General features: G+C 42.3%; 1 protein-coding gene across 5 annotated transcripts in view; it reads left to right on the top strand.

The window, feature by feature from the left end:
• LOC102882841 (inositol-pentakisphosphate 2-kinase) overlaps positions 1 to 19,767 on the top strand; it is a 125,719-nt gene that overhangs the window by 87,031 nt on the left and 18,921 nt on the right. For all 5 annotated transcript variants that reach the window (XM_025040460.1, XM_025040459.1, XM_025040458.1 and 2 more), the window contains 5 exons: positions 7,214 to 7,272; positions 7,770 to 7,842; positions 11,367 to 11,646; positions 12,838 to 12,988; positions 13,707 to 13,810. In XM_025040460.1, the coding sequence (XP_024896228.1) occupies positions 7,214 to 7,272; positions 7,770 to 7,842; positions 11,367 to 11,646; positions 12,838 to 12,988; positions 13,707 to 13,810 (667 nt within the window). The remainder of the gene's footprint in view (positions 1 to 7,213; positions 7,273 to 7,769; positions 7,843 to 11,366; positions 11,647 to 12,837; positions 12,989 to 13,706; positions 13,811 to 19,767) is intronic.

Here is a 19,767-nt window from a genome sequence, read left to right as displayed (position 1 = left end):
GGGTTTTCTATATAGAGAATCATGTCATCTGCAAATAGTGACAGTTTGACTTCTTCATTTCCTATTTGGATGCCTTTTATATCTTTCTCTTGGCTGATTGCACTTTCTGGGACCTCCAATGTTATATTGAATAACAGTGGCAAAAGTAGAAACCTTGCCTTGTTTCTGATCTTAGAGGGAAGAGTTTTAGTTTTTCACCATGAAGTGTAATGTTGGCTGAGGGTTTGTTGTATATGGCCTTTATTATGTTAAGATACTTTCCTTCTATACCGATTTTGTTAAGTGTTTTGATCATAAATGGATGCTGTATCTTGTCAAAGGCTTTTCTGCATCTGCTGATATGATCATATGATTCTTATTCTATGATTTGTATGTGTAGTTTATCACATTAATCGATTCACATATGTTGAACCATCCCTGTGCCCCCTAGGATGAAGCCCACTTGATCGTCATGTATAATCTTTATAATATGTTGCTATATTCGGTTCACTCGTATCTTATTTAGGATTTTTGCATCTGTCTTCATGAGAGATATTGGTCTGTAGTTTTCTTTTTTTGTGTTATCTTTACCAGGTTTTGGTATCAGGGTAATTTTGGCCTCATAAAATGAGTTGGGAAGTATTGCCTCCTCTCCAATTTTCGGAAGAAGAGTTTGATGAGAATTGGTATTAAATCTTCATTGAATGTTTGGTAGAATTCACTGATGAAGCCATCTGGTCCTGGACTTTTACTTTTTGGTAGGTTTTTGATGATTGTTTCAATTTCCGTACTGCTGATTGGTCTATTTAGATTTTCCATTTTTTCTTGATTCAGTCTAGGAAGATTGTATCTTTCTAAGTACTGGCGCATTTCTTCTAGGTTATTAAATTTGGTGTTATGTACTTTTTCATTCTTATATGATCCTTCATATATCTGGGATGTCAGTCGAAATTTCCCCTCTTTCATCCTTGATTTTGTTTATTTGTGTCCTTTCTCTTTTTTCTTTAGTGAGTCTAGCCAGGGGTTTTCCAATTTTATTAATCGTCTCAAAAAACCAGCTCTTTGTTGCATTTATTTTTTCTATTGTTTTTTCGTTTTCAATTTCATTGATTTCTGCTCTGTTTTTGATTATTTCTTTCCTTATGGTGAATTTAGGCTTCATTTGTTCTTCCTTTTCTAGTTTTCTAAGATGAAGCATTAGGTTATTTGGTCTCGTTCTAGTTTTTGGAGATGAGCCTGTAATGATATGAACTTTCCTCTTATGACTGCTTTTGCTGTGTCCCAAAAGTTTTGATATGTTGTACTATCATTATCACTCATTTCTATGTATCTCTTGATCTCTCTTTTCGTTTCTTCTCTGACCCAGTTATTCTTCAGTAGCATACTGTTTACTCTCCATGTATTTGTGGTTTTTCCCACTTTCTTTTTACAGCAGATCTCTAGTTTCAAAGCATTTTGATCAGAGAATATGGTTGGTACGATTTCAGCCCTCTTATGTTTGTTGAGGTTATCTCTGTGTCCCAGTACGTGGTCGATCCTTGAGAATGTTCCATGCTCACTAGAGAAGAAAGTATAAGCAGCTGTTTGGAGATTGAAGGCTCTGTAAATGTCTATTATGTCCAGTTGGTCTAATGTGTCATTTACGGATGTTATTTCCTTATTGATTTTCTGTTTGAATAATCTGTCCATATCTGACAGTGGTGTGTTTAGGTCCCCTACTACGATAGTGTTTTGGTCTGTTTCTCCCTTTAGTTCTGTTAGTAATTGTTTTATATGTTTCGGGGTTCCCTGATTGGGAGCATAGATATTAATAAATGTTATGTCTTTTGGTGTATGATTCTCTTTATCACTATGAAGTATCCCTCAGTATCTTTCTTTACTTTTTTATTTTGAAGTCTATTTCATCCGGTATTATTACCACTACTCCCACTTTTCTCTGAATACAATTTGCTCGAATTACTATTTTCCACCCTTTCACTTTGAGTCTATATTTGTCTCTGGAATTGAGTGAGGTGTGTCTCCTGGAAACAGCATATGGTTGGGTTTTGTTTTTCAATCCCATCTTCAACTCTGTCTTTTTATTGGTATGTTCAGTCCATTTATCTTTAGGGTGATCATTGAAATAAGAGGTTTTCTATAACCATTTTATGTTTGCTTTCTGGTAGCTTGGTGTTTCCGTTGCTTCTTTGTTCTTGGGTTTCTGTTTTTTTGTTTTTGTTTTTTAAATTTTTGTTGGTTTTGTGGGTTGTCCATCTGGTCCTTCTTGTTTTATGTTATATACTTCAGTTCTGAATCTTTGGTGTGTGGTTACCATTACGAATATATGAAGGATAGTTATATATATACGGTCATCCATTTTCTTCTGCATGTGCCTTATCTCCATTCCCCTTTGGGAGTTTGGATCTTTGAATCCTCCCCTTTTCTGTTATTGTTGTCTCAATTTGTCACTATGTATGCTGAATGTTCATTACTATCTTGCAATAGCAAATCTCTTCTTATTGTTTAAGGTTTTATTACCTTGTTCTTTATAAGGGTTGTTTGGTTCTCCTTCTATCTTTCTGCTAGTCTCCTTACTTATATATATATTTTTGTCATTTTGTCTTAGGTGAACTGATACCTTTCAGTGTTTCCTCTACTGCAGGCTTTGTAGTGGAGAATTCCCTCAATTTTTATATGTCTGGAAAGGTCTTTGTTTCTCCTTCATATCTAAAGGAGAGCTTTGCTGGATACATTATTCTTGGCGGGTAGTTACTTTCGTTTAATAGTTTGAATATTTGATTGCATTCCTTTCTGGCTTGTAAGTTTTGTGCTGAGAAGTCCCATGATAATCTAATGGATTTTCCTTTATAGGTTACTGTCTTCTCTTCCCTGGCTGCCCTGAGAATTCTGTCTTTGTCGTTGATTTTTGATAATTTTAATACAATGTATCTTGGTGAAGGCCTTTTTGGATTGAGATAATTGGGTGTTCTGTTGACTTCTTGAATTCCAAGCTCTATTTCATTTCTTAGATTTGGGAAATTCTCGTCCACTGTTTGTCTGAAAATGCTTTCTAATCCCTGCTCCTTTTCCTCCCCTTCGAGAATGCCCATTTTTCTTGTGTTTCTTTTCCTGACAGTATCAGCTATTTCTTGTATTTCCGTTTCATTATTTTTTATCCTTTGGTTTCTCTCTTCTTCCTTCTCATTTATTTATGGATATGTCTTCAGTATTGCTGATCCTTTCCTTCGTTTGGTCGACTCTATTTCCCAAGCTTGATATTTCATTTTTCAGCTCTTTCAGTGTGTTCTTCATTTCTAGAAGTTCTATTTGGTTATTTTTGAGTGTTTCAGTCTCCTTGCTAATAAACTCATTGTGGTCATTTAGTTGCTTTTTCAATTCCTGGAATTGTCGGTATGAATTATTTTGGATCTCACTGAGTTTTTTCAGAAGTACCATCTTGAATTCTCTGTCATTTAAGTTGCATATTTCTATGTCTTTAAGCTAATTTTCTTGGGATTTTTCTCTTTCTTTCTGAACTGCCTTGTCATCTTGGTTGTTTATGGTGTTTAATGGACTATTTCTTTACTTGGGCATTAGTGGAAGTGTATTCTACCTTTTTTTTTTTTTTTTCCCCCAGAAAGAAGGTTTATTATATAAAGGCCTCTCTTTAGCCTGTTGTTAAGAAAGGTTTCTTTTTTGGTTTCCAGTAGGTGATGTCTAAGCCTCTTGGATCTCTGTTTTATATAAAACCTTAATAATGCCTTTTTTTCTTACAAATATTCAGTTATGATCGCTACCCTCAGTTTAGTCCCTGTCAGTGTTAGCGACAGTTTCTGGTAGTGTTTACTCAGATTCCCCTGGGGCTCTGTGGTGTTCTGTCTTGGAGGATATCTGCGGAGGTTCCCTCTGGTTTGGAGAACGGGGGTTGTGGCTCAACCTCGGGTTTTGTAACTGTGGCTGTTGCTTCTCTGCTGTCCCCAGTTTGTTTTGCTTTCTGCCCTGATCTCTGGTCACTGCCGCTGCATGGAGCTCGCAGCTCTCTCAGGCAGGGCTGTTCAGGGAACCCCCCACACCTTCTCTCCTCTCCTTCCTCCTGCCGGAACCTCCGGCTGCAAGAGGCAGCTTTTTTGTTTCTCCCAGTCTACTGCCTGACTCCTGCGGTTCTGACCTATGGTAGCTCTTATTCGCAGATCCCTCACTCAGACGTGATTGTGTGCATGTTGGTTGTTTTTTTTTGTTGAGTTTTAGATGTTCAGCTTATTGTCATTTCAAAGGGAGAGATCTGGGGACATCTCTCACTCCATGCTTCTGATGTCACTCTGGTTTGTTATTTTTTGTTGAGGATTTTTTCTTAAGGAATATTGGGCTGTAGGTTTTTTTTTTTTTTAAAGAAATGTTTTTGTCTGGTTGTGTTACTGAATTAACACCTGGCTTTATAGAATGTGTTAGGAAGTGTTTTCTTCTCTTCACTTTTCAGTTTTTTGGAAGAGTTTGAGTATTGATGTTGATTCTTCTATAAACATTTGGAAGAATTCACTAGTAAAACATCTGGTCCTGAGATTTCCTTTGTTGGAAGATTTTTAATTATTGATTCAGTCTTTTGTTATTCAGTCTTTGGAAAGTTTTTTTTTTATGATGTGTCTAGGTGTGCATCTCTTGGATTTTATCTTAAAATTTGATTGTTTCTTCTGCCTACTCAGATCTGTTGTTAAGCCCATCTAGTGATTTTTTCATTTTAGTTATTGTACTTTTCAACTACAAAATTTTTGCTTGGTTCCTTTTTACAAATTCTATTGTGATTAATATTCTCTTGTAAAGACATTGTTCCCCTTGTTTCCCTTAGGTCTTTATCCTTGATTTCCTTTAGCTCTAAGCATATTTAAAGTAGTTGATTTAAAATCTTTGTTTAGTAAGTCCAGTATCTGAGCTTCCTCAGGGGCAGCCTATTGATTGCTTTTTTTCCCCAAGTATGGATCATACTTCCTTGTTTCTTTGCATATTAAGTAATGATTTGTTGAAAATGGGTACCTTAAGTAATATAGTGTAGCCACTCTGGAAATCAGATTCTACAACCTCTCTAGGATTTGTTGTTGCTGCTTGTTATAATTGTTATTTGTCATCGTTAATTGTTAGTCTCAGTTAGCTTAGTAAGCAGCTAATGGTTAGACAGAGATTTTCTTAAATGCCTGGAACCAGTAAGTCTCTCAGTCTTTGTCAGGGGACTCTGTGTGTGTGCTGAGGCCTGCCATCAACCGTCAGTGGTAAAGTTGGCAACTCTGCCTTAGCCTTCACTTGCACAAAGCCTCAGATCAGCAGGGTTGAGGGTCTCTCCTGGTCTTTCTGGAGGTTGCGCATGGTGCCCAAGATAGGCTGGAGTTTTTCAAAGCCCTGTGTATGTCTCACTCTTCAGCTTTTTCTTTTTAGCTTTCAGTTTAGCCTATTGTTTGCCACAACTGTTATACATTATTCAGGAGATCATGAAGTTAAACAGTATTTTTTATAAATTCCCTGGGGAGAAATGCCCCTTGTAAGCTCTGAGACTGAAGACAGGAAACCAAGAAACTGGTCAAATATCGACCATTCTTTGGGATTGAGGCTTTGGAGAAGTTCCCATCCTGTTCAGCATTCTCTGGAGGCTGCCAAGCATCTGTTTTCATCATGATAGGGCCGTTGGTTTCAGGGTTCCTTTGGAACTAGAAAAAGAAGAGGTGGGAATAGAATATTAAAAGTGCCACGAAGCTCACCATTCTGACTTAAATTTGGCCGTTTTCTGAATAAATGCTCCCTAGATTGTTGCAAACCTTTGGTTAATTTTCAGAGTTATGAAAATTTTGATTTTGACAGTTTTTGCCAGTTTTCTCATTGCCTGTATAGAGGAAAGAATTTCCAGCAGTCTTTACTCCACCATTTTTGCTGACTCACCCCATCTTTTCTTGGTGTTATAACTCTCTATGCCCTTAGGGAAAAGAAAGTATATGAGCCATTCCTTCTAGGAGATAGTTTTCATTGTCACTGTTTATTTTCAATATATATGGTGGATTTTTAAGAACTGTTTTTAACTATGAAACAATACCTTCTCATTTAACTGATGAATACGGAATTCTGTAAATTAAGTCACCTGCCTTCCCAGAGGTAACTCATGTTGTCATTTTGCACATCCTTCCAGACTTCTTCCTGTGTCAAAAAAAAATATACACGTTATTCAAGTGGAAATGAAGTGATGCCTGTCTCTACACATATTCTACTGTGCGCTTGCATGTGCATCTATACATGCATATATCCAAATATGCAATGTGTGTACATACACACATTTCTAAAGTAAATATGGAATCTTGGCACATTTAATTGTTCTGCTAATTTTTCACTTAAATAATCCTTGAGGATCATTTGTTTTATGTATCCTTCAAGGCTTTTTCATTGCATATTTGGATATATGCATCTATAGATGCACATATTCCTTCCTTCCTTCCTTCCTTCCTTCCTTCCTTCCTTCCTTCCTTCCTTCCTTCCTTCCCTCCCTCCCTCCCTCCCTCCCTCCCTCCCTCCTTCCTTCCTTCCATCTACCATCTATTTATTTTTAGCAAAAGTGACATCATACGCTTTGTTTTCCAGTTGCTTTTTTCCTTGACTAAATCTTGATGATTTTTAGCTCTGCCTTTCTGTTAGTGGCTGCGTATCATTTATCTCTTTCTACATTCCACATGTGGCCTGCTGTGTCCTGGCTCATGAGAGCAGATGTACTGTGTTTACTTAGTTGTTTCCAGGTCTTGCTATTACAGTTAGGCGGCAGTGAACATTCTTGACCTCATATTCCTTGTAGATTTGCCGAGTCAAGAGACACCCACATTTTAAATTTTGGTAGAAACCAGCAAGTTGCCTTTCAAAAGATTGTGCCAATTTTCCTTCTCACTGACAACATGAAATTACTTATTAGCCACACCCTTCCCTTCCTGGATATTATAATTTTAAAGACTTGTTCATCTGTTTACCAAAGTTTAGCCATGTCATTTGAAAAAGATGGTTGCTGTTGCTTCCCTGCTCACATAGAAGGCTGGGCTGGCAGCCACATGAGGCTCTCAGAGGAGGGCCAAGGTTTCCTGGTTTAGAGTCAAGACCACCTCAGCTAGTGCACCCGAAGGTGGTGGCGTCTGCTGGGACCTTCGTCATCTTAGTCACTTCAGCTGTTCTCTGTTAACATTAGCCCAGTGTTGCCCCCAATCCAATCACTTGACACAACGTTGTGGTTTCTTAACAGGTGGCAACTGGGAAATGGAAACAGATAAGTAAATACTGTCCCCTTGATCTCTACTCAGGGTAAGAGAACACTTCTACTTTGTCCCTAGTGCCACCTTTCTTGGTGGTGGGGATGGTGGGGTGTTCTGTGAGGTGGGGGCCATGGGAGGTCATTCTGTGGGGAGTTCTGTGAGTGGGGGTGGTACAGGTGTGAGGGTGGAGCTGGCATTCTGCGAGGTGGGGCTACTGGCCTGAGTATAGCCAGGGCCCTGGGCAGGGCTTAGTTTCTTCCCTGGGATCGGGGTTGCCTCCATAGGTTCCTGCAAGCTACCTGTGGGAGCCACCACCTGGGGAGATGTTGCCACAAGGAAGGAGCTGAGAGCAGGATGGGGATTAAGGGCAATGATGGGGGTGCCTCTGTGAGGAGGATTGGGGAGAATGTGGCTCCTTAACCTGCAAAGCTCAGAGACCTGGAGTAGCCACTCCCAGGCATGTCCCCTGAACCACGTCTCCTGAGACACAGGCAGGTGAATGCAAAGACTGCTTGTAATTCCATCAGTAATTTTTCCCCCTTTTAGAAATAAACAGAGAATGTACTTTGCTTTGAAAAGCTTGTTGCGGGAGGCACAGAACAACTTAAAGATATTTAAGGTAAGAGTTGCTTCTGTTTTATGGCCCTTTTGGGATGGAACCAGTGGGTGCCTGGCCTGAGCCAGGTGAACTGGCATTCTGGTCCCTGATGGGTCTCTGTCAGCTTACATATGAGGGCATCTGGGCTAGGTCTGCCTTAGCACAGTCTTTTGGATCACTTTTCCAAGGCCTATTCCATGGGCATAACATCCTGTGATCCCTTGGGAATGTGATATCGACTCCTTGACCACTGGGTGGCATCAGGCTCCTTTGACATCCAAATGCTGATCCTGGCCTTGGATGAGGATAGCCCTGACATGGTTCTGTGCATCTCTGAGGGCTGTGTGGTTGAGGTAGGAGCAGGAACTAGAGTGGCACAACCTGGACGGTAGCCACACCTGTGCGTTTTGTTTCTGGTTAACTTAGGGAACTTATAATTTGCATACCCCCTTGTCAATTAGTGAATTCTCCAAGTCCTGCAGCTCTGATCATCCTGTGTTTTGGCTGTGCAAGGGAGGGTTCTGCATATGGAACATTCATTATCTGGCATAGGCTCCTTCCTCATTGCTACCTGCAGCTGCCGCCCTGACCCAGGCTCACTGAAGCCTTGTTGGCTGGCCTGGTGCTAGCAGAAGTCAGGGCATTGGATGGGGTGCAGGGAGAGGGGAACAAGGCTGGCCCAGATCTGGAGGAGAGCTAGTTGTGGCCTGTGTTGGAAATGTGTCCCCTGGGGTCCCCCTTATCATCTGTTTTTCTCCTTGCCACTGACTCTGTCCCCAGTCTCATTTATGTCCTAATTAACTGTGAAATCAAGTGAGAGTTTGTGACAGGCTCTAGGCTTGCAGACATCAGTTCTGTGTAGAAAAGCAGGACTGTTGGATCTGGACAGCTTTGTGCTCTATGTGTTCTACACTGAGTGGATGGCGCTGTTCTACACACAGCCCTCAGAAGGGAGCGTGGTGTAGGGGAAGGAGGGTGCTGGGGAACCTATTCTTGATCGCTTCCCCTCATCTGGCTCAGAAATCTGGTCAGAGTGAATCAACTTTACCACGTCTGCCTCCACCTTCCCAAATCTAGAAAGGGAGGACATATTTTAAAGTAAGTTTATATTTTTAATTCATATAAAGACTTCATGAATTTTATGTTTAAATTCTAAAGATAAATTTCCTTTCATCTAGAGATTAATTTGAAACCTAGAGTACGGCTTGCATTTTGTCCCAAGTGGACCATTTTTTGACTGCCCCTGACTGGGCTGGCTTGTTGAGCCCACATTTAAGCGGAGTGGTAGGTCTGGCCTGGCCCCTGGATAGATGCCCTGTCCTAGGCTTGGGGCCTGAGTCTGGCTGTCTGCCGCTTATTTTGAAATCAGCATGGAAAACAATCCAGAGGTTGAGATAATAGTTTCCAAAGAGATAGATTAAGAGAAAGGACACAGAATAGCTTTTAAAAATAACTCCTGGAGCAATGCAGTACATTTTTGCAAGTGCCATCACTTCTAACAAGCTAGCTCTGGTTCTGAAGCTCATGCCTTCCGTTGTGAAGTTCCAAGTGTGGAGAAATTTCCTGGGTCATGGTCAGTGCTGTCATCATACTGTGTGTCCAAGTGTTGTTCACAGTCTCCATGGCTGTGGCTCTGTCCACCCCAGCACTGGTCACTTGTGAGACTTGCTAGGGGGACACGTGGGGTAGTCATGGAGTCTGGAATGATGGTTCTTTACCAAATGTCCCATGATGTCCTTGAGCCACTGTATTTGTATATGTAAAACTCCCATCTATCCAGATTCCAGACACTGGGGAAAAGAGGCCTTCCGCTTCTACGGGTCATTCAACCACTCATGGATTGGGAGGAAGGACCAGCTTCACAGTGAGCCACACTGCACTAGACTGCAGGCTGAATCATGGCCCACCTCCTGGCTGCAGCCCATGGTGCCTGGTTTTGGCTCACCACTTCTTATTTGCCTACTTTCCTCCTGGGAGCTCCTGCCTTCCCTTTGCCTGGCATACCCTCCTCCCACACCCTCTTCCTACTGTACGGCCCATCTCAAGGGTCAGTGTCTCTTAATGGTTTCCCCTGGTCCTGTGGCCTAAGCTATGTCCTCATCGCCCTGGACACCCATACGGTTAGCTCTCACTGCCATAGGAGCCTCCTAGGGGAGGCGTCATGCTGCTGGATCCCAGGACCTTGCCAAGTGAGGACTGCCCTGTCCACACTTGTTATTGGATTGAGTTGACTCCCGTCTGCCACCTGGCAGCAGAGCAAGGATCATCCTCATCAACGTTATCTACTGCTGCATAATAGCCACTTCTTAACTGTCTCAGTTTCTGTGGCCAGGAATTGAGCAATGCAGTACATTTTCGCACGTGCTGTCACTTCCAACAAGCCATCTCTGGTTCTGAAGCCCATGCCTTCTGTTGTTGTGAAGTTCCAGGTGTGAAGTTTAGTTGATTCTGACTCAAGGTCTCTTTAGAGGCTGCCTCCCATCTGAAGGCTGAGCTTGGGCCAGAGTCTCTGCTCCCAGGATGGCACTCTCGCCCCAGCCTGGGTAGGAGGTCTTCTTTCCTGGCCACAAGGGGCTCCACAGGGCTACTCAACATGGCTGCTGTGATCTGAGAAAAGAGCCACCAAGGTGAAAGCCATGGCATCTTTTGTAACTTAATCTTTCTGAGGATGAGCTGTCATTCTGCCCATATTCTGTTGGTCACACAGACCAAACCTCCAGTGTGGAGAGGACTACAGAGTGTATCATGAGATGGGGCCATTGGGGTCTGTGCTGAGTAGCTGACCATCCTGTCTCACAGATGGAGAAACTAGGGGCAAGGGGTTTGCCACTCCCATGGTGTCAGCTGCTGCTCAGGGTGGTGGGGACCAGAGTTCTCTTAAGGGCTTTTTATCAAACAACACAACCCCCCACCCCCAAGTCATAGTGTTGGGCCCATTGGTGTCCCTGCCTTCAGGCCTGGGAACATTGGTGCCATAAGGAGTTCCTTTGCTGGACTTGGTCTTAGAAGGCAGGATGGCCTCAAAGATGAAGATTTCCATAATAGTGTTGCTGGTGGCCCCACAAACCCTGGTGGGTGCCTGGCCCAACTTGTCACATGGGACAGAAGCCCTCTAGAGAGCTGGTCACCACAGACCTCCACACCGACTGAGAAGTTTCCCTGCTCAGGGTCCAACTGATACCACATGTCTTTCAGGAGCATGAGTGTCACACAGCCTCTTGAGTAACTGGTTGGGGTCTTTGAGAGTTTGAGCTGTAGGCTGGGTTTGCTGCCAATGTGCTGCATTCTGGTCTGAGGGTTTGTATTCTAGGCCAGGACTCTGGTCTTCAGTTTTTGAGAACTTTTCTTCTTTTTCATGTTCTAGTGGGACTTGTGTCAGGGTGCATGAGGGTGGGTTTTCTCACAGAGCTACAGTGTGGAGAGACCCCAGATAGGGCACATATATGATGTCAAGTCTCTTTGCCTGCCCAGTGGGGTGGGGACAGAGGTACTTCCCTACCCACCTGTTGGAAGTGACACTTCTCTGTCCCTTTTCCCTTCTGAAGAACGGGGAGTTGATTTATGGCTGCAAAGATGCCCGCAGCCCTGCGGCTGACTGGAGTGAGCTGGCGCATCACCTGAAGCCCTTCTTCTTCCCATCCAATGGCCTGGCCAGCGGGCCTCACTGCACGAGGGCTGTGATCCGAGAGCTGGTGCGTGTCATCACTCGGGTGCTGCTCAGTGGCTCGGACAAGGGCCGGGCGGGTGCCCTAAGGCTGGGGCCCGGGTCACGGGGCCCATGTGTCTGTGAAGCCAGCCCTTTCGGCAAGAGCCTGCGTCACCAAGGTAGGCCGGGTGGGGGCAGGTGGGTGAGTGGGCAGAGCCTGGGGTGAGGCCTGCATGTGTCCTGCTGGCTTCATGGAGCTTCTGCGGGAGCAGCCAGGGCCCCGACAGAGTTCCCCAAAGCCAGCCCCCTGCCTCTCAGCCCCAGGTGGGAAGACTCCCTTTCTCATCTTCAGTCTGGGTTTATAAATTGTTTATAATTGCACACATTTAGGTTGTAGAGTTTTCCCTAAAACATCGTCCCTCATGTCTGTGCATCCTCTGCGGTTTCCTGAGTGCTTTCTCTATATTATATTGGTTCATCGTCTTTGCAACCCTGGTAGTAGGTTTTCTTGGCCTTTTTCTTAAAATGCAGAGAACTGAGGCACAGAAGTTGGAGTCCCACAGTTCAGGCTCTTCAGGATAGGGGGTGGCCCCACCTGGCAGCAATTTGCAGATAGGTGTGAACACAGGCATTCAGGGCCTCTGGCTCTGGGTACCTCCTGCTAGAGGCCCATGTTGCTCACAGACTCACAGTGGCCAGCTGTGACTCAGTGATGTTCCAACTTTGAGGTGGCCTGCTGGTTTTTGTCATGAGTGTTTATGGGTTCCTCATTTGCCCCTTTGTCATCTGCTGGTAGCTCCACAATATGCTCAGGTCTGTGGCATGCAGAGCCACAGCCAGGAACTTATTTTGGGAGGCCAACTAGGAAAACTGAGTCTTTAGTTTTTGTGCTAAGAGCCCTGTGAGGAAGGCCGTAGGGTTGTGGTGTAGGAAGATGGCAGCCCTGCCGCCGTTTGGCTTTTAGGTATTGTTTTTGCCATGTAGCTGCCCAGGCATAACGAATCGCCACTGTTCTCAGTGTGGCCACCCACCTTTCTGTGTGGGCTATGGCTCTGGGCTCCACAGACATGGTCTCGCAGATTTGGAAATGTCGGCATGGTTATCAATTTTGATAATAGTCTAACCCTATTTAGACTGAGGGTTATCTCCCTAAACTTAGATCTGCGCTGGTGGGATGGAATTGAAAGATGCTGAGAGTCAAGAGAGGCACGGAGCAAGATGTGGGTTACCTGCTCCTTTTGTTTTTGTGCTTGGCGCCATGCATGTGCCAACAGTCCCAGCAACTCCATGAGGCAGGGTGCAGCCTGTGCCCACCAACTTCTTCAGTTCTTGACAGTAAGCCTCTCATTTTCCCCTGATGTTCTTGGTAGGAAAAAGCAGCCTGGAGCGCTCGGGGTTACCGAAGGGTTGTCTTCTGTACAAAACCCTCCAGGTGCAGATGTTGGATCTGCTGGACATCGAAGGTCTCTACCCTCTGTACCGACGAGTTGAGCAGTACCTGGAGGAGTTTCCCGAGCAGAGGTGAGATTTGGGCCTGTGGTGCCCCTTCCAGGCCCATATGGGGCCATGAGCAGCCCTGAGGGTAAGAGGGGAATGGGGGGAGGGGATACCCCAACAGAAAGACAGTACAGACTTCCCAGGAAGGTGACTCACTCCAGCCACCTTCCTTTCTTGCCCCCAGGTGCCAGGCCCAGCCAGGGGATTCAGTGCTGCTTGCAGGAGGAACTGGCGTCACTGGTGCTTTTCTGGAAAAGAAAGCACATCCTGTGAATCTAACAATCCGCATCAGGCAGTTCTATGTCCTGAATCAGGGCCGAGCCTGCAGAGGGCAGTGCTGCTCCACAGCTGCAAGCCTCTTTGCCCAAGCCCTGGCTTTCTGTCTGAGGCCTTCCTGTGCAACAGTTCCTCCCCTGGCCCTCCTGATGGGGGTTGCTGGGGTCCACACCTGCAGCATGTGGTAGAGGCTGGGACCCCCTTTTTCCCCACTGCCCCTTCACTAGGATCTCTGACCCGGAAGCTGTTTGTCATAAATAGATCATGTTCAGCCTCAGCTCCCCGGGTTCTGGTCTTGCAAGTCCTCTTTAAAACTTTGATGCCCTGGGACAAAATACAGTATTAGGAAGAGGAAGATCAGTTAGATGTTCTTTAATACCAGATGTGCGATTGTTAAATTGTTAGCAGTTTAAGAAGCAATTTCCAGTCAGCTTTGTCATCTTGCTTTCTGTGCCTTTTCCTTCAGAAAAACATTGCAAATAGATGGACCTTACGATGAAGCATTCTACCAGAAGTTGCTTGATCTTTCTACTGAGGATGATGGGACAGTGGGCTTTGCACTGACAAAGGTGGGTAGACCTTTTTGGAAACACACTGTGTGCTCCTTAGGCTCTTAACAACACTCCCTTGGGGTTTTCCTGAGACAGGTTTCCCACTACCTATCCCCGATGGTTAAAACAGAAAACTTGGGTATTAAAAAAAATGGCTAAAGTTTCCCCCAGATGGACTGGGCCGGGTAAGGATTTGTTCACTTGGCTCCAGTCCACCCCCGGGCCCAGACCTCTCTGTACCCCCATCCTGGGGTCCAGGACCCAGGGGCACCTCTCTGCGCTTCCTTCTCAGCAATCTTAGAACCAACTGGTGCCAACCATCTTTGCAGCTGTCACTGGGGGCCTGGCCATGGCTGGAGTATGGCTTTCTTCCCCCCGAGCTCAGGCCAAGGGGTAGCTTGGAGAATCTCTTAGGGAAGAGTTCCGGTCCTGTTTTTTTTTGGTTCTGTCAAATGAAGGAATTCAGAGGCACCATGAACTTCGGTAGAAAAAAAATTACACTTTTACTAACCTCTAACTGAAATTTAGCATTTCCTTCCATTATGAATATGGCAACAACCACAGTAGGGTCAGCAGGACTCCTGACTACACTGCAAGAAATCAGACCTTTCATTTCACATACAGTTGCTACAGTTCTTTCATGATAACTTTGTATTCATCACTCCTGATGTTTGGTTATATAGTTCTACATAACACATTTGTCTTTAAAAAATTTGGTATCTGATATGCTCACCTTCTGTTTCTTATTTTCTGCATTTAAAAATGTTGTTTGGAGGCATCTGTAGGCTTCACTGGGCTCCCAAAGGTGTTGCTAGATGCTAAAACAATTAAGGAACTCTTTTGTTATGGGAGCAAGGTGACAAAAGGCAAGAACAAAACCTCCTCTGCGTGCACATGGACAGCTGCCCTGGAGCCCTCAGCTCATCTTTCTTGGTACTGATGATGTGTCTGTGGTTCCCACTGATGTCTCTGGCCGAGGCTGGCTGCTCCCTCTTCTGCACCTGTTGGGTTTTCGAGGATAAGGACTGAGGAGCTCCCTTCTGAAGGCAGAGCTGTCTTCAAGGTGGGGAGAGGTCCAAAAGTGGGGCTTCTGCTTCAGAATAAAGAGACAATATCTGCCTTATGTTGCCTGGAACTTGGGTACATTGATTTAAGAATAAATTATAGCTTGCTTCTTTTTGAAGAACAGAAATATAGGACTTCCTTTTTTTTTATAGATTTCTATATTTTTTAAAATTTCTACTAAATAAGGATGGATTACTTTTTAATTTTATTTCAGTTTTTTAAACTTCATATGTAAACATAATCTTGTAAGAGATTCAAACAACCTTTACACAACTATCAGAATGGCTGAAATAAGTACATTGGGAGAACACTGAATGCTGGTGCAGAGAAACTGGGTCACTCAGATACTGCTGGTGGGGATGTAAAGTGGCACTAGCCACTGTGGGAAACAGTATAACAGCTTCATACGAAACTAAACATGCAAGTAGCCTGTAACCCAGCACTCCTGGGCACTTATCACAGAGAAAGCAATACTTATGCTCGCCCAAAATCCTGTGCAGGAGTGTTCATAGCAGCCTTAAATAGAATAGCTAGAACCTGGACACAACCCAAGTGTCTGTCAGCAGGTGACCTACAACAGGTTGTACAAACTAGCACTGCTGAGCAATGAAAAGGAATGAACTCTGGATACACACAGAACCCTGATTGAATCTCCAGGAAATTGTGCTGAGTGATGAAAGCCAATCCCAAAAGGTTACACACTATGATTCTGTTTAGATGTCCTTCTTGAAGTGACAAAGTTGTGTTGTGGCCATGGGTTGGGAAAGAGGTAGAAGGAAGGTAGATGCCAATTGTGGTGATGGAACTGTTCTGTGTCTTCACTGTGGTAGTAGATGTACGAACCTACACATGTGATAAAATACACACACACACGCACACACACACACACACAGAGGTACATGTAAAACTTGGGAGATCAGTATAAGATCGTGGAGTGTATCAGTATCACTATCTTGGCTGTAATATTGTACTATGTAGTTCTGTAAGATGTCACTATTGGGGGAAATTGGGTAAAAGGCACTCAGGATTCCTGCATTATTTGTAACACCTGCATGTAAACCTGTAATTATCTCTAAATAAGCAGTGAGAGTATTGTATGAAATGTGACTGTATTCCTGCCCAAGCAATAGATATCTATGGCTAACAGTATGTGTCTTTTCAGAACTTCACACACTTACACAAACACTCATGTGTGCGCGCGCACGCACGCACACACTCACTCTCAAACCATTCAGGGGATTGTCCATATTATATGCATTGTTTGCCAGCTTACATTTAATATAATGTGGCATAAGGTCTCTCTGTTGGAATATAAGAATGTGCCTCTCTTTGTCTGAAGGAATTAGTATCTGGTGTTTGGAATCGACAGGGATGTTGTGAAGCATAAGCTGGGAAGCAGGTTGAGAACATTCCTCAGCCACATACTGTTAAAGTTCTTTCTTGAAGGCTGTTTATCTAACGTCCCTCTGATGAAATGAAAGTGGAGGGGACATTGTGTTTATTTCCAGGCTCAGGAAACTAGCCCAGAGTGACTCTTGCTTTCTGTCTGTGTGTAGCATTCTGTAGCAGGAATCAAGCAGATTCTCTTTATAAAGAGCTGGATAGTAAATGCTTTAGACTTTGTAGGCCAGCTGGTCTCTGTTGCAGGGACTCCACTCTGCCATTGTAACTGAGAACCATAGACAAATATAAACGAGCACAGCTGTGTTCTAGTAAAACTTTATTCACAAAAACAAGTGGCAGGCTGGATTTGGATCTCAGCCTGTAGTTTGCTGACGTCTGTTCACTTTTGCTTTTTTATATTCCATTTTTTTATATTCCATTTTTTTTTCCTCTATTAGTTTAGAGGTTTATACACTGTTTCTATTTCTTCCAATTTGACCATGCATATTTAAAGTCTAAAGTTAATCAATAACTTAACCACCCTGTCCCTACCACACAAGCCTGGCCACACAAACACACAATATAAGGTATTAGGATACTTTAATTACAGTTAACTCTCTCAACACATGCAGTTATTGTCCACAGTTCTATTTGTCTTATTCTTTTTTAAAATAATAATTTATAGTATTATTTTATGCAGATGTTTCTTCAGAGCTGTTGCATGTTTGCCCATATCTTTATCCAACATTCTGACCTCCAAGATCTTTCCTCTTTTCCCTTTTTTTATAATAGCTTTACATACCGTACAATTTACCTGCTTAGAATGTACAATTCAGTGGTATTTCTAGATTCACAGGCATGTGCAGTCATTACCATAGTCAGTTTTAGAACATTTCATCAACTCAACAAGGAGTCCTATACCCTTCAGCTGTCATCCCTTTATCCCCAAGCCCTAAGCAACCACTAATCTCTTTCTATCTTTATTTGCCTACTCCAGATATTACATATAAATGGAATCATTCAATATATGGTCCTTAATGACTAGCTTTTTTCACTTAGCATAATGTTTTCAAGGTTCATCTATATTGTAGCATATATCAAAACTTTATTCCTTTTAATGAGTGAGTAACTTTGTTTATCTATTCATCAGTCAGACATTTGGGTTATTTCAGCTTCTTGACTACTGCGAATAATGGTAGTATAAATATTTGTATATAGGACATATATTTTTACTTTTCTTGGGCACATATGTAGGAGTGAAATTGCTGGGTCAAATGGTTACCTACATTCCCACCACCAGTGTACGACGGTTCCAATTTTTCCATATCTTTATCTGTCCTGATTTTAGCCATCATAGTGGATATGAAGTGGTATCTCATTGTAGTTTTGATTTGCATTTCTCTGAAGACTAAGAACATTTTTTCATGTGCTTGCTGCCCATTTTTATATCTTTGGAGAAGACTTTTCAGATCTTTTGCCTACTTTTTAATATGTTATTAATCTTATTGTTAAGTTGTAAGAATTCTGTATGTTATAGATAGTAGGCCCTTATCAGATATATGATTTGCAAATATTTTCTTCCATCTGTCAGTTGTCTTTTTACTTTTTTGATCATGTTCTTTGATGTAAAAATGTTTTTAATTTTTTAAAATTTATTTCTTTTTTATGGTGACATTGGTTAACGGAATCCAATAAGTTTTAGTTATACACTTTAACAGTAAGACATATATATATTTACACTGTGTGTTCACCTCCCATAGTTAGATTTCTTTCTGTCAACACATATTTGACCCTCTTTACCTCATCTAAGCACCCCCTCCTCCCCCACCACCTACCCTCTGGTAACCACTAATCTATAGTCCACCTCCATGAATCTCTGTTTTTCCTGTTCATTTGTTGCTTTTAGGTTTATATCCCACATATGTGATATCATGTGATTTTCAACTTTTTCTGTCTGGCTTATTTCGCTTAGCAGGATTATCTCGAGGTCCATCCATGTTGCCTAGTTGCTTCCATGTCCTGGCCACCGTGAATAATGCTGCTATGAACATCAGTGTGCAAATATCTTTTTGGATATCGGTTTTCAAGTCTTTGGGGTAAATACTCAGTAGTGGGATTGCTGAATCATATGGTAGATCAATTCCTAGTTTTTTGAGGAACTTCCATACTGTTTTCCATAGTGGCTATACCAATTTGCAGTCCTACCAGCAGTGTATGAGGGTTCCCTTTTCTCTGCATCACCTCCAACATTTGTTATTACTTGTCATGTTTATAACAGCTATTCTAACAGGTGTGAGATGGTATCTCATTGTGATTTTGATTTGCATTTCCCTAATAGCGAGCAATGTTGAACATCTTTTCATATATTTGTTGGCCATTTATATGTCCTCTAGGGAGAAGTGTCTGTTCAGGTCCCGTGCCCATTGTTTGATTGGATCGTTAGTTTTTTTGTTGTTGCTGAGTTGTATGAGTTCTTTGTATATTTTAGATATTAGGCCCTTATCGGAGGTGTTGTTTGCAAATATATTTTCCCATTCGGATGTTTGTCTCTTTACTTTGTTGATGATTTCTTTTGGTGAGCAGAAGCTTTTTAGTTTAATGTAGTCCCATTCATTTATTTTTGCTTTTACTTCCCTTCCTTTTGAAGTCAAATTCATAAATCCTTTTTAAGTCCAAGGTCCTTGAGTTTAGTTCCTATGTTTTCTTCTATGCATTTTATTGTTTCAGATCTTATATTCATTTTGAGTTAATTTTGGTGTGTGGTGATAGAAACAGTCTAGTTTCATTCTTTTGCAGGTGGCTTTCCAGTTTTCTCATCATCATCTATTGAAGAGGCTTTCCTTTCTCCACTGTATGTTTTTTGCTTTTTTGTTGAAGATTATTTGCCCATATAAACATAAACATGGGTTTAATTCCGGACTCTCGATTCTATTCCACTAGTGTGTGTGTCTGTTTTTCTGCCAGTACCATGCCATTTTGATTACTGTCACTTTGTAGTATAATTTGAAGTCGGGCAGAGTGATGCCTCTAGCCTCGTTCTTTTTTCTCAGGATGGCTTTGTCATTTTGGGGTCTTTTGTGCTTCCATACAAATCTGATGATTTTTTTTCTATTTCTTTAAAGAAGGCAGGTGAGATTTTGATGGGGATTGCATTAAATCTGTATAATGCTTTAGGTAATGTGGTCATTTTAACGATGTTGTATCTTCCAATCCAAGAACATGAAATATCTTTCCATTTCTTTGTATCTTCTTTGATTTCTTTTAATAGGGTCTTGTAGTTTTCATTATATAAGTCACATGTTTTGTTAAATTTATTCCTAGGTATTTTATTCATTTTGTTGCAATTGCAAAAGAAATTATTTTTTCCACTTCTTTTTTCTGACACTTCATTATTAGAGTATAGGAAAGCTATGGATTTTTGAACATTGATTTTATATCTAGAGACTTTACTGTTTTTGCTTATTGTTTCTAGTAGTGATCTTGTGGAGTTTTTAGGATTTTCTATAGAGAGAATCAATCATGTAATCC

Source organism: Pteropus alecto, unplaced genomic scaffold (genome assembly GCF_000325575.1).
Source record: "Pteropus alecto unplaced genomic scaffold, ASM32557v1 scaffold129, whole genome shotgun sequence".
NCBI lineage: Eukaryota > Metazoa > Chordata > Mammalia > Chiroptera > Pteropodidae > Pteropus > Pteropus alecto.
The sequence above is the reverse complement of the archived record's forward strand: the minus strand, read 5'-3'. Positions and strand labels throughout refer to the sequence as shown.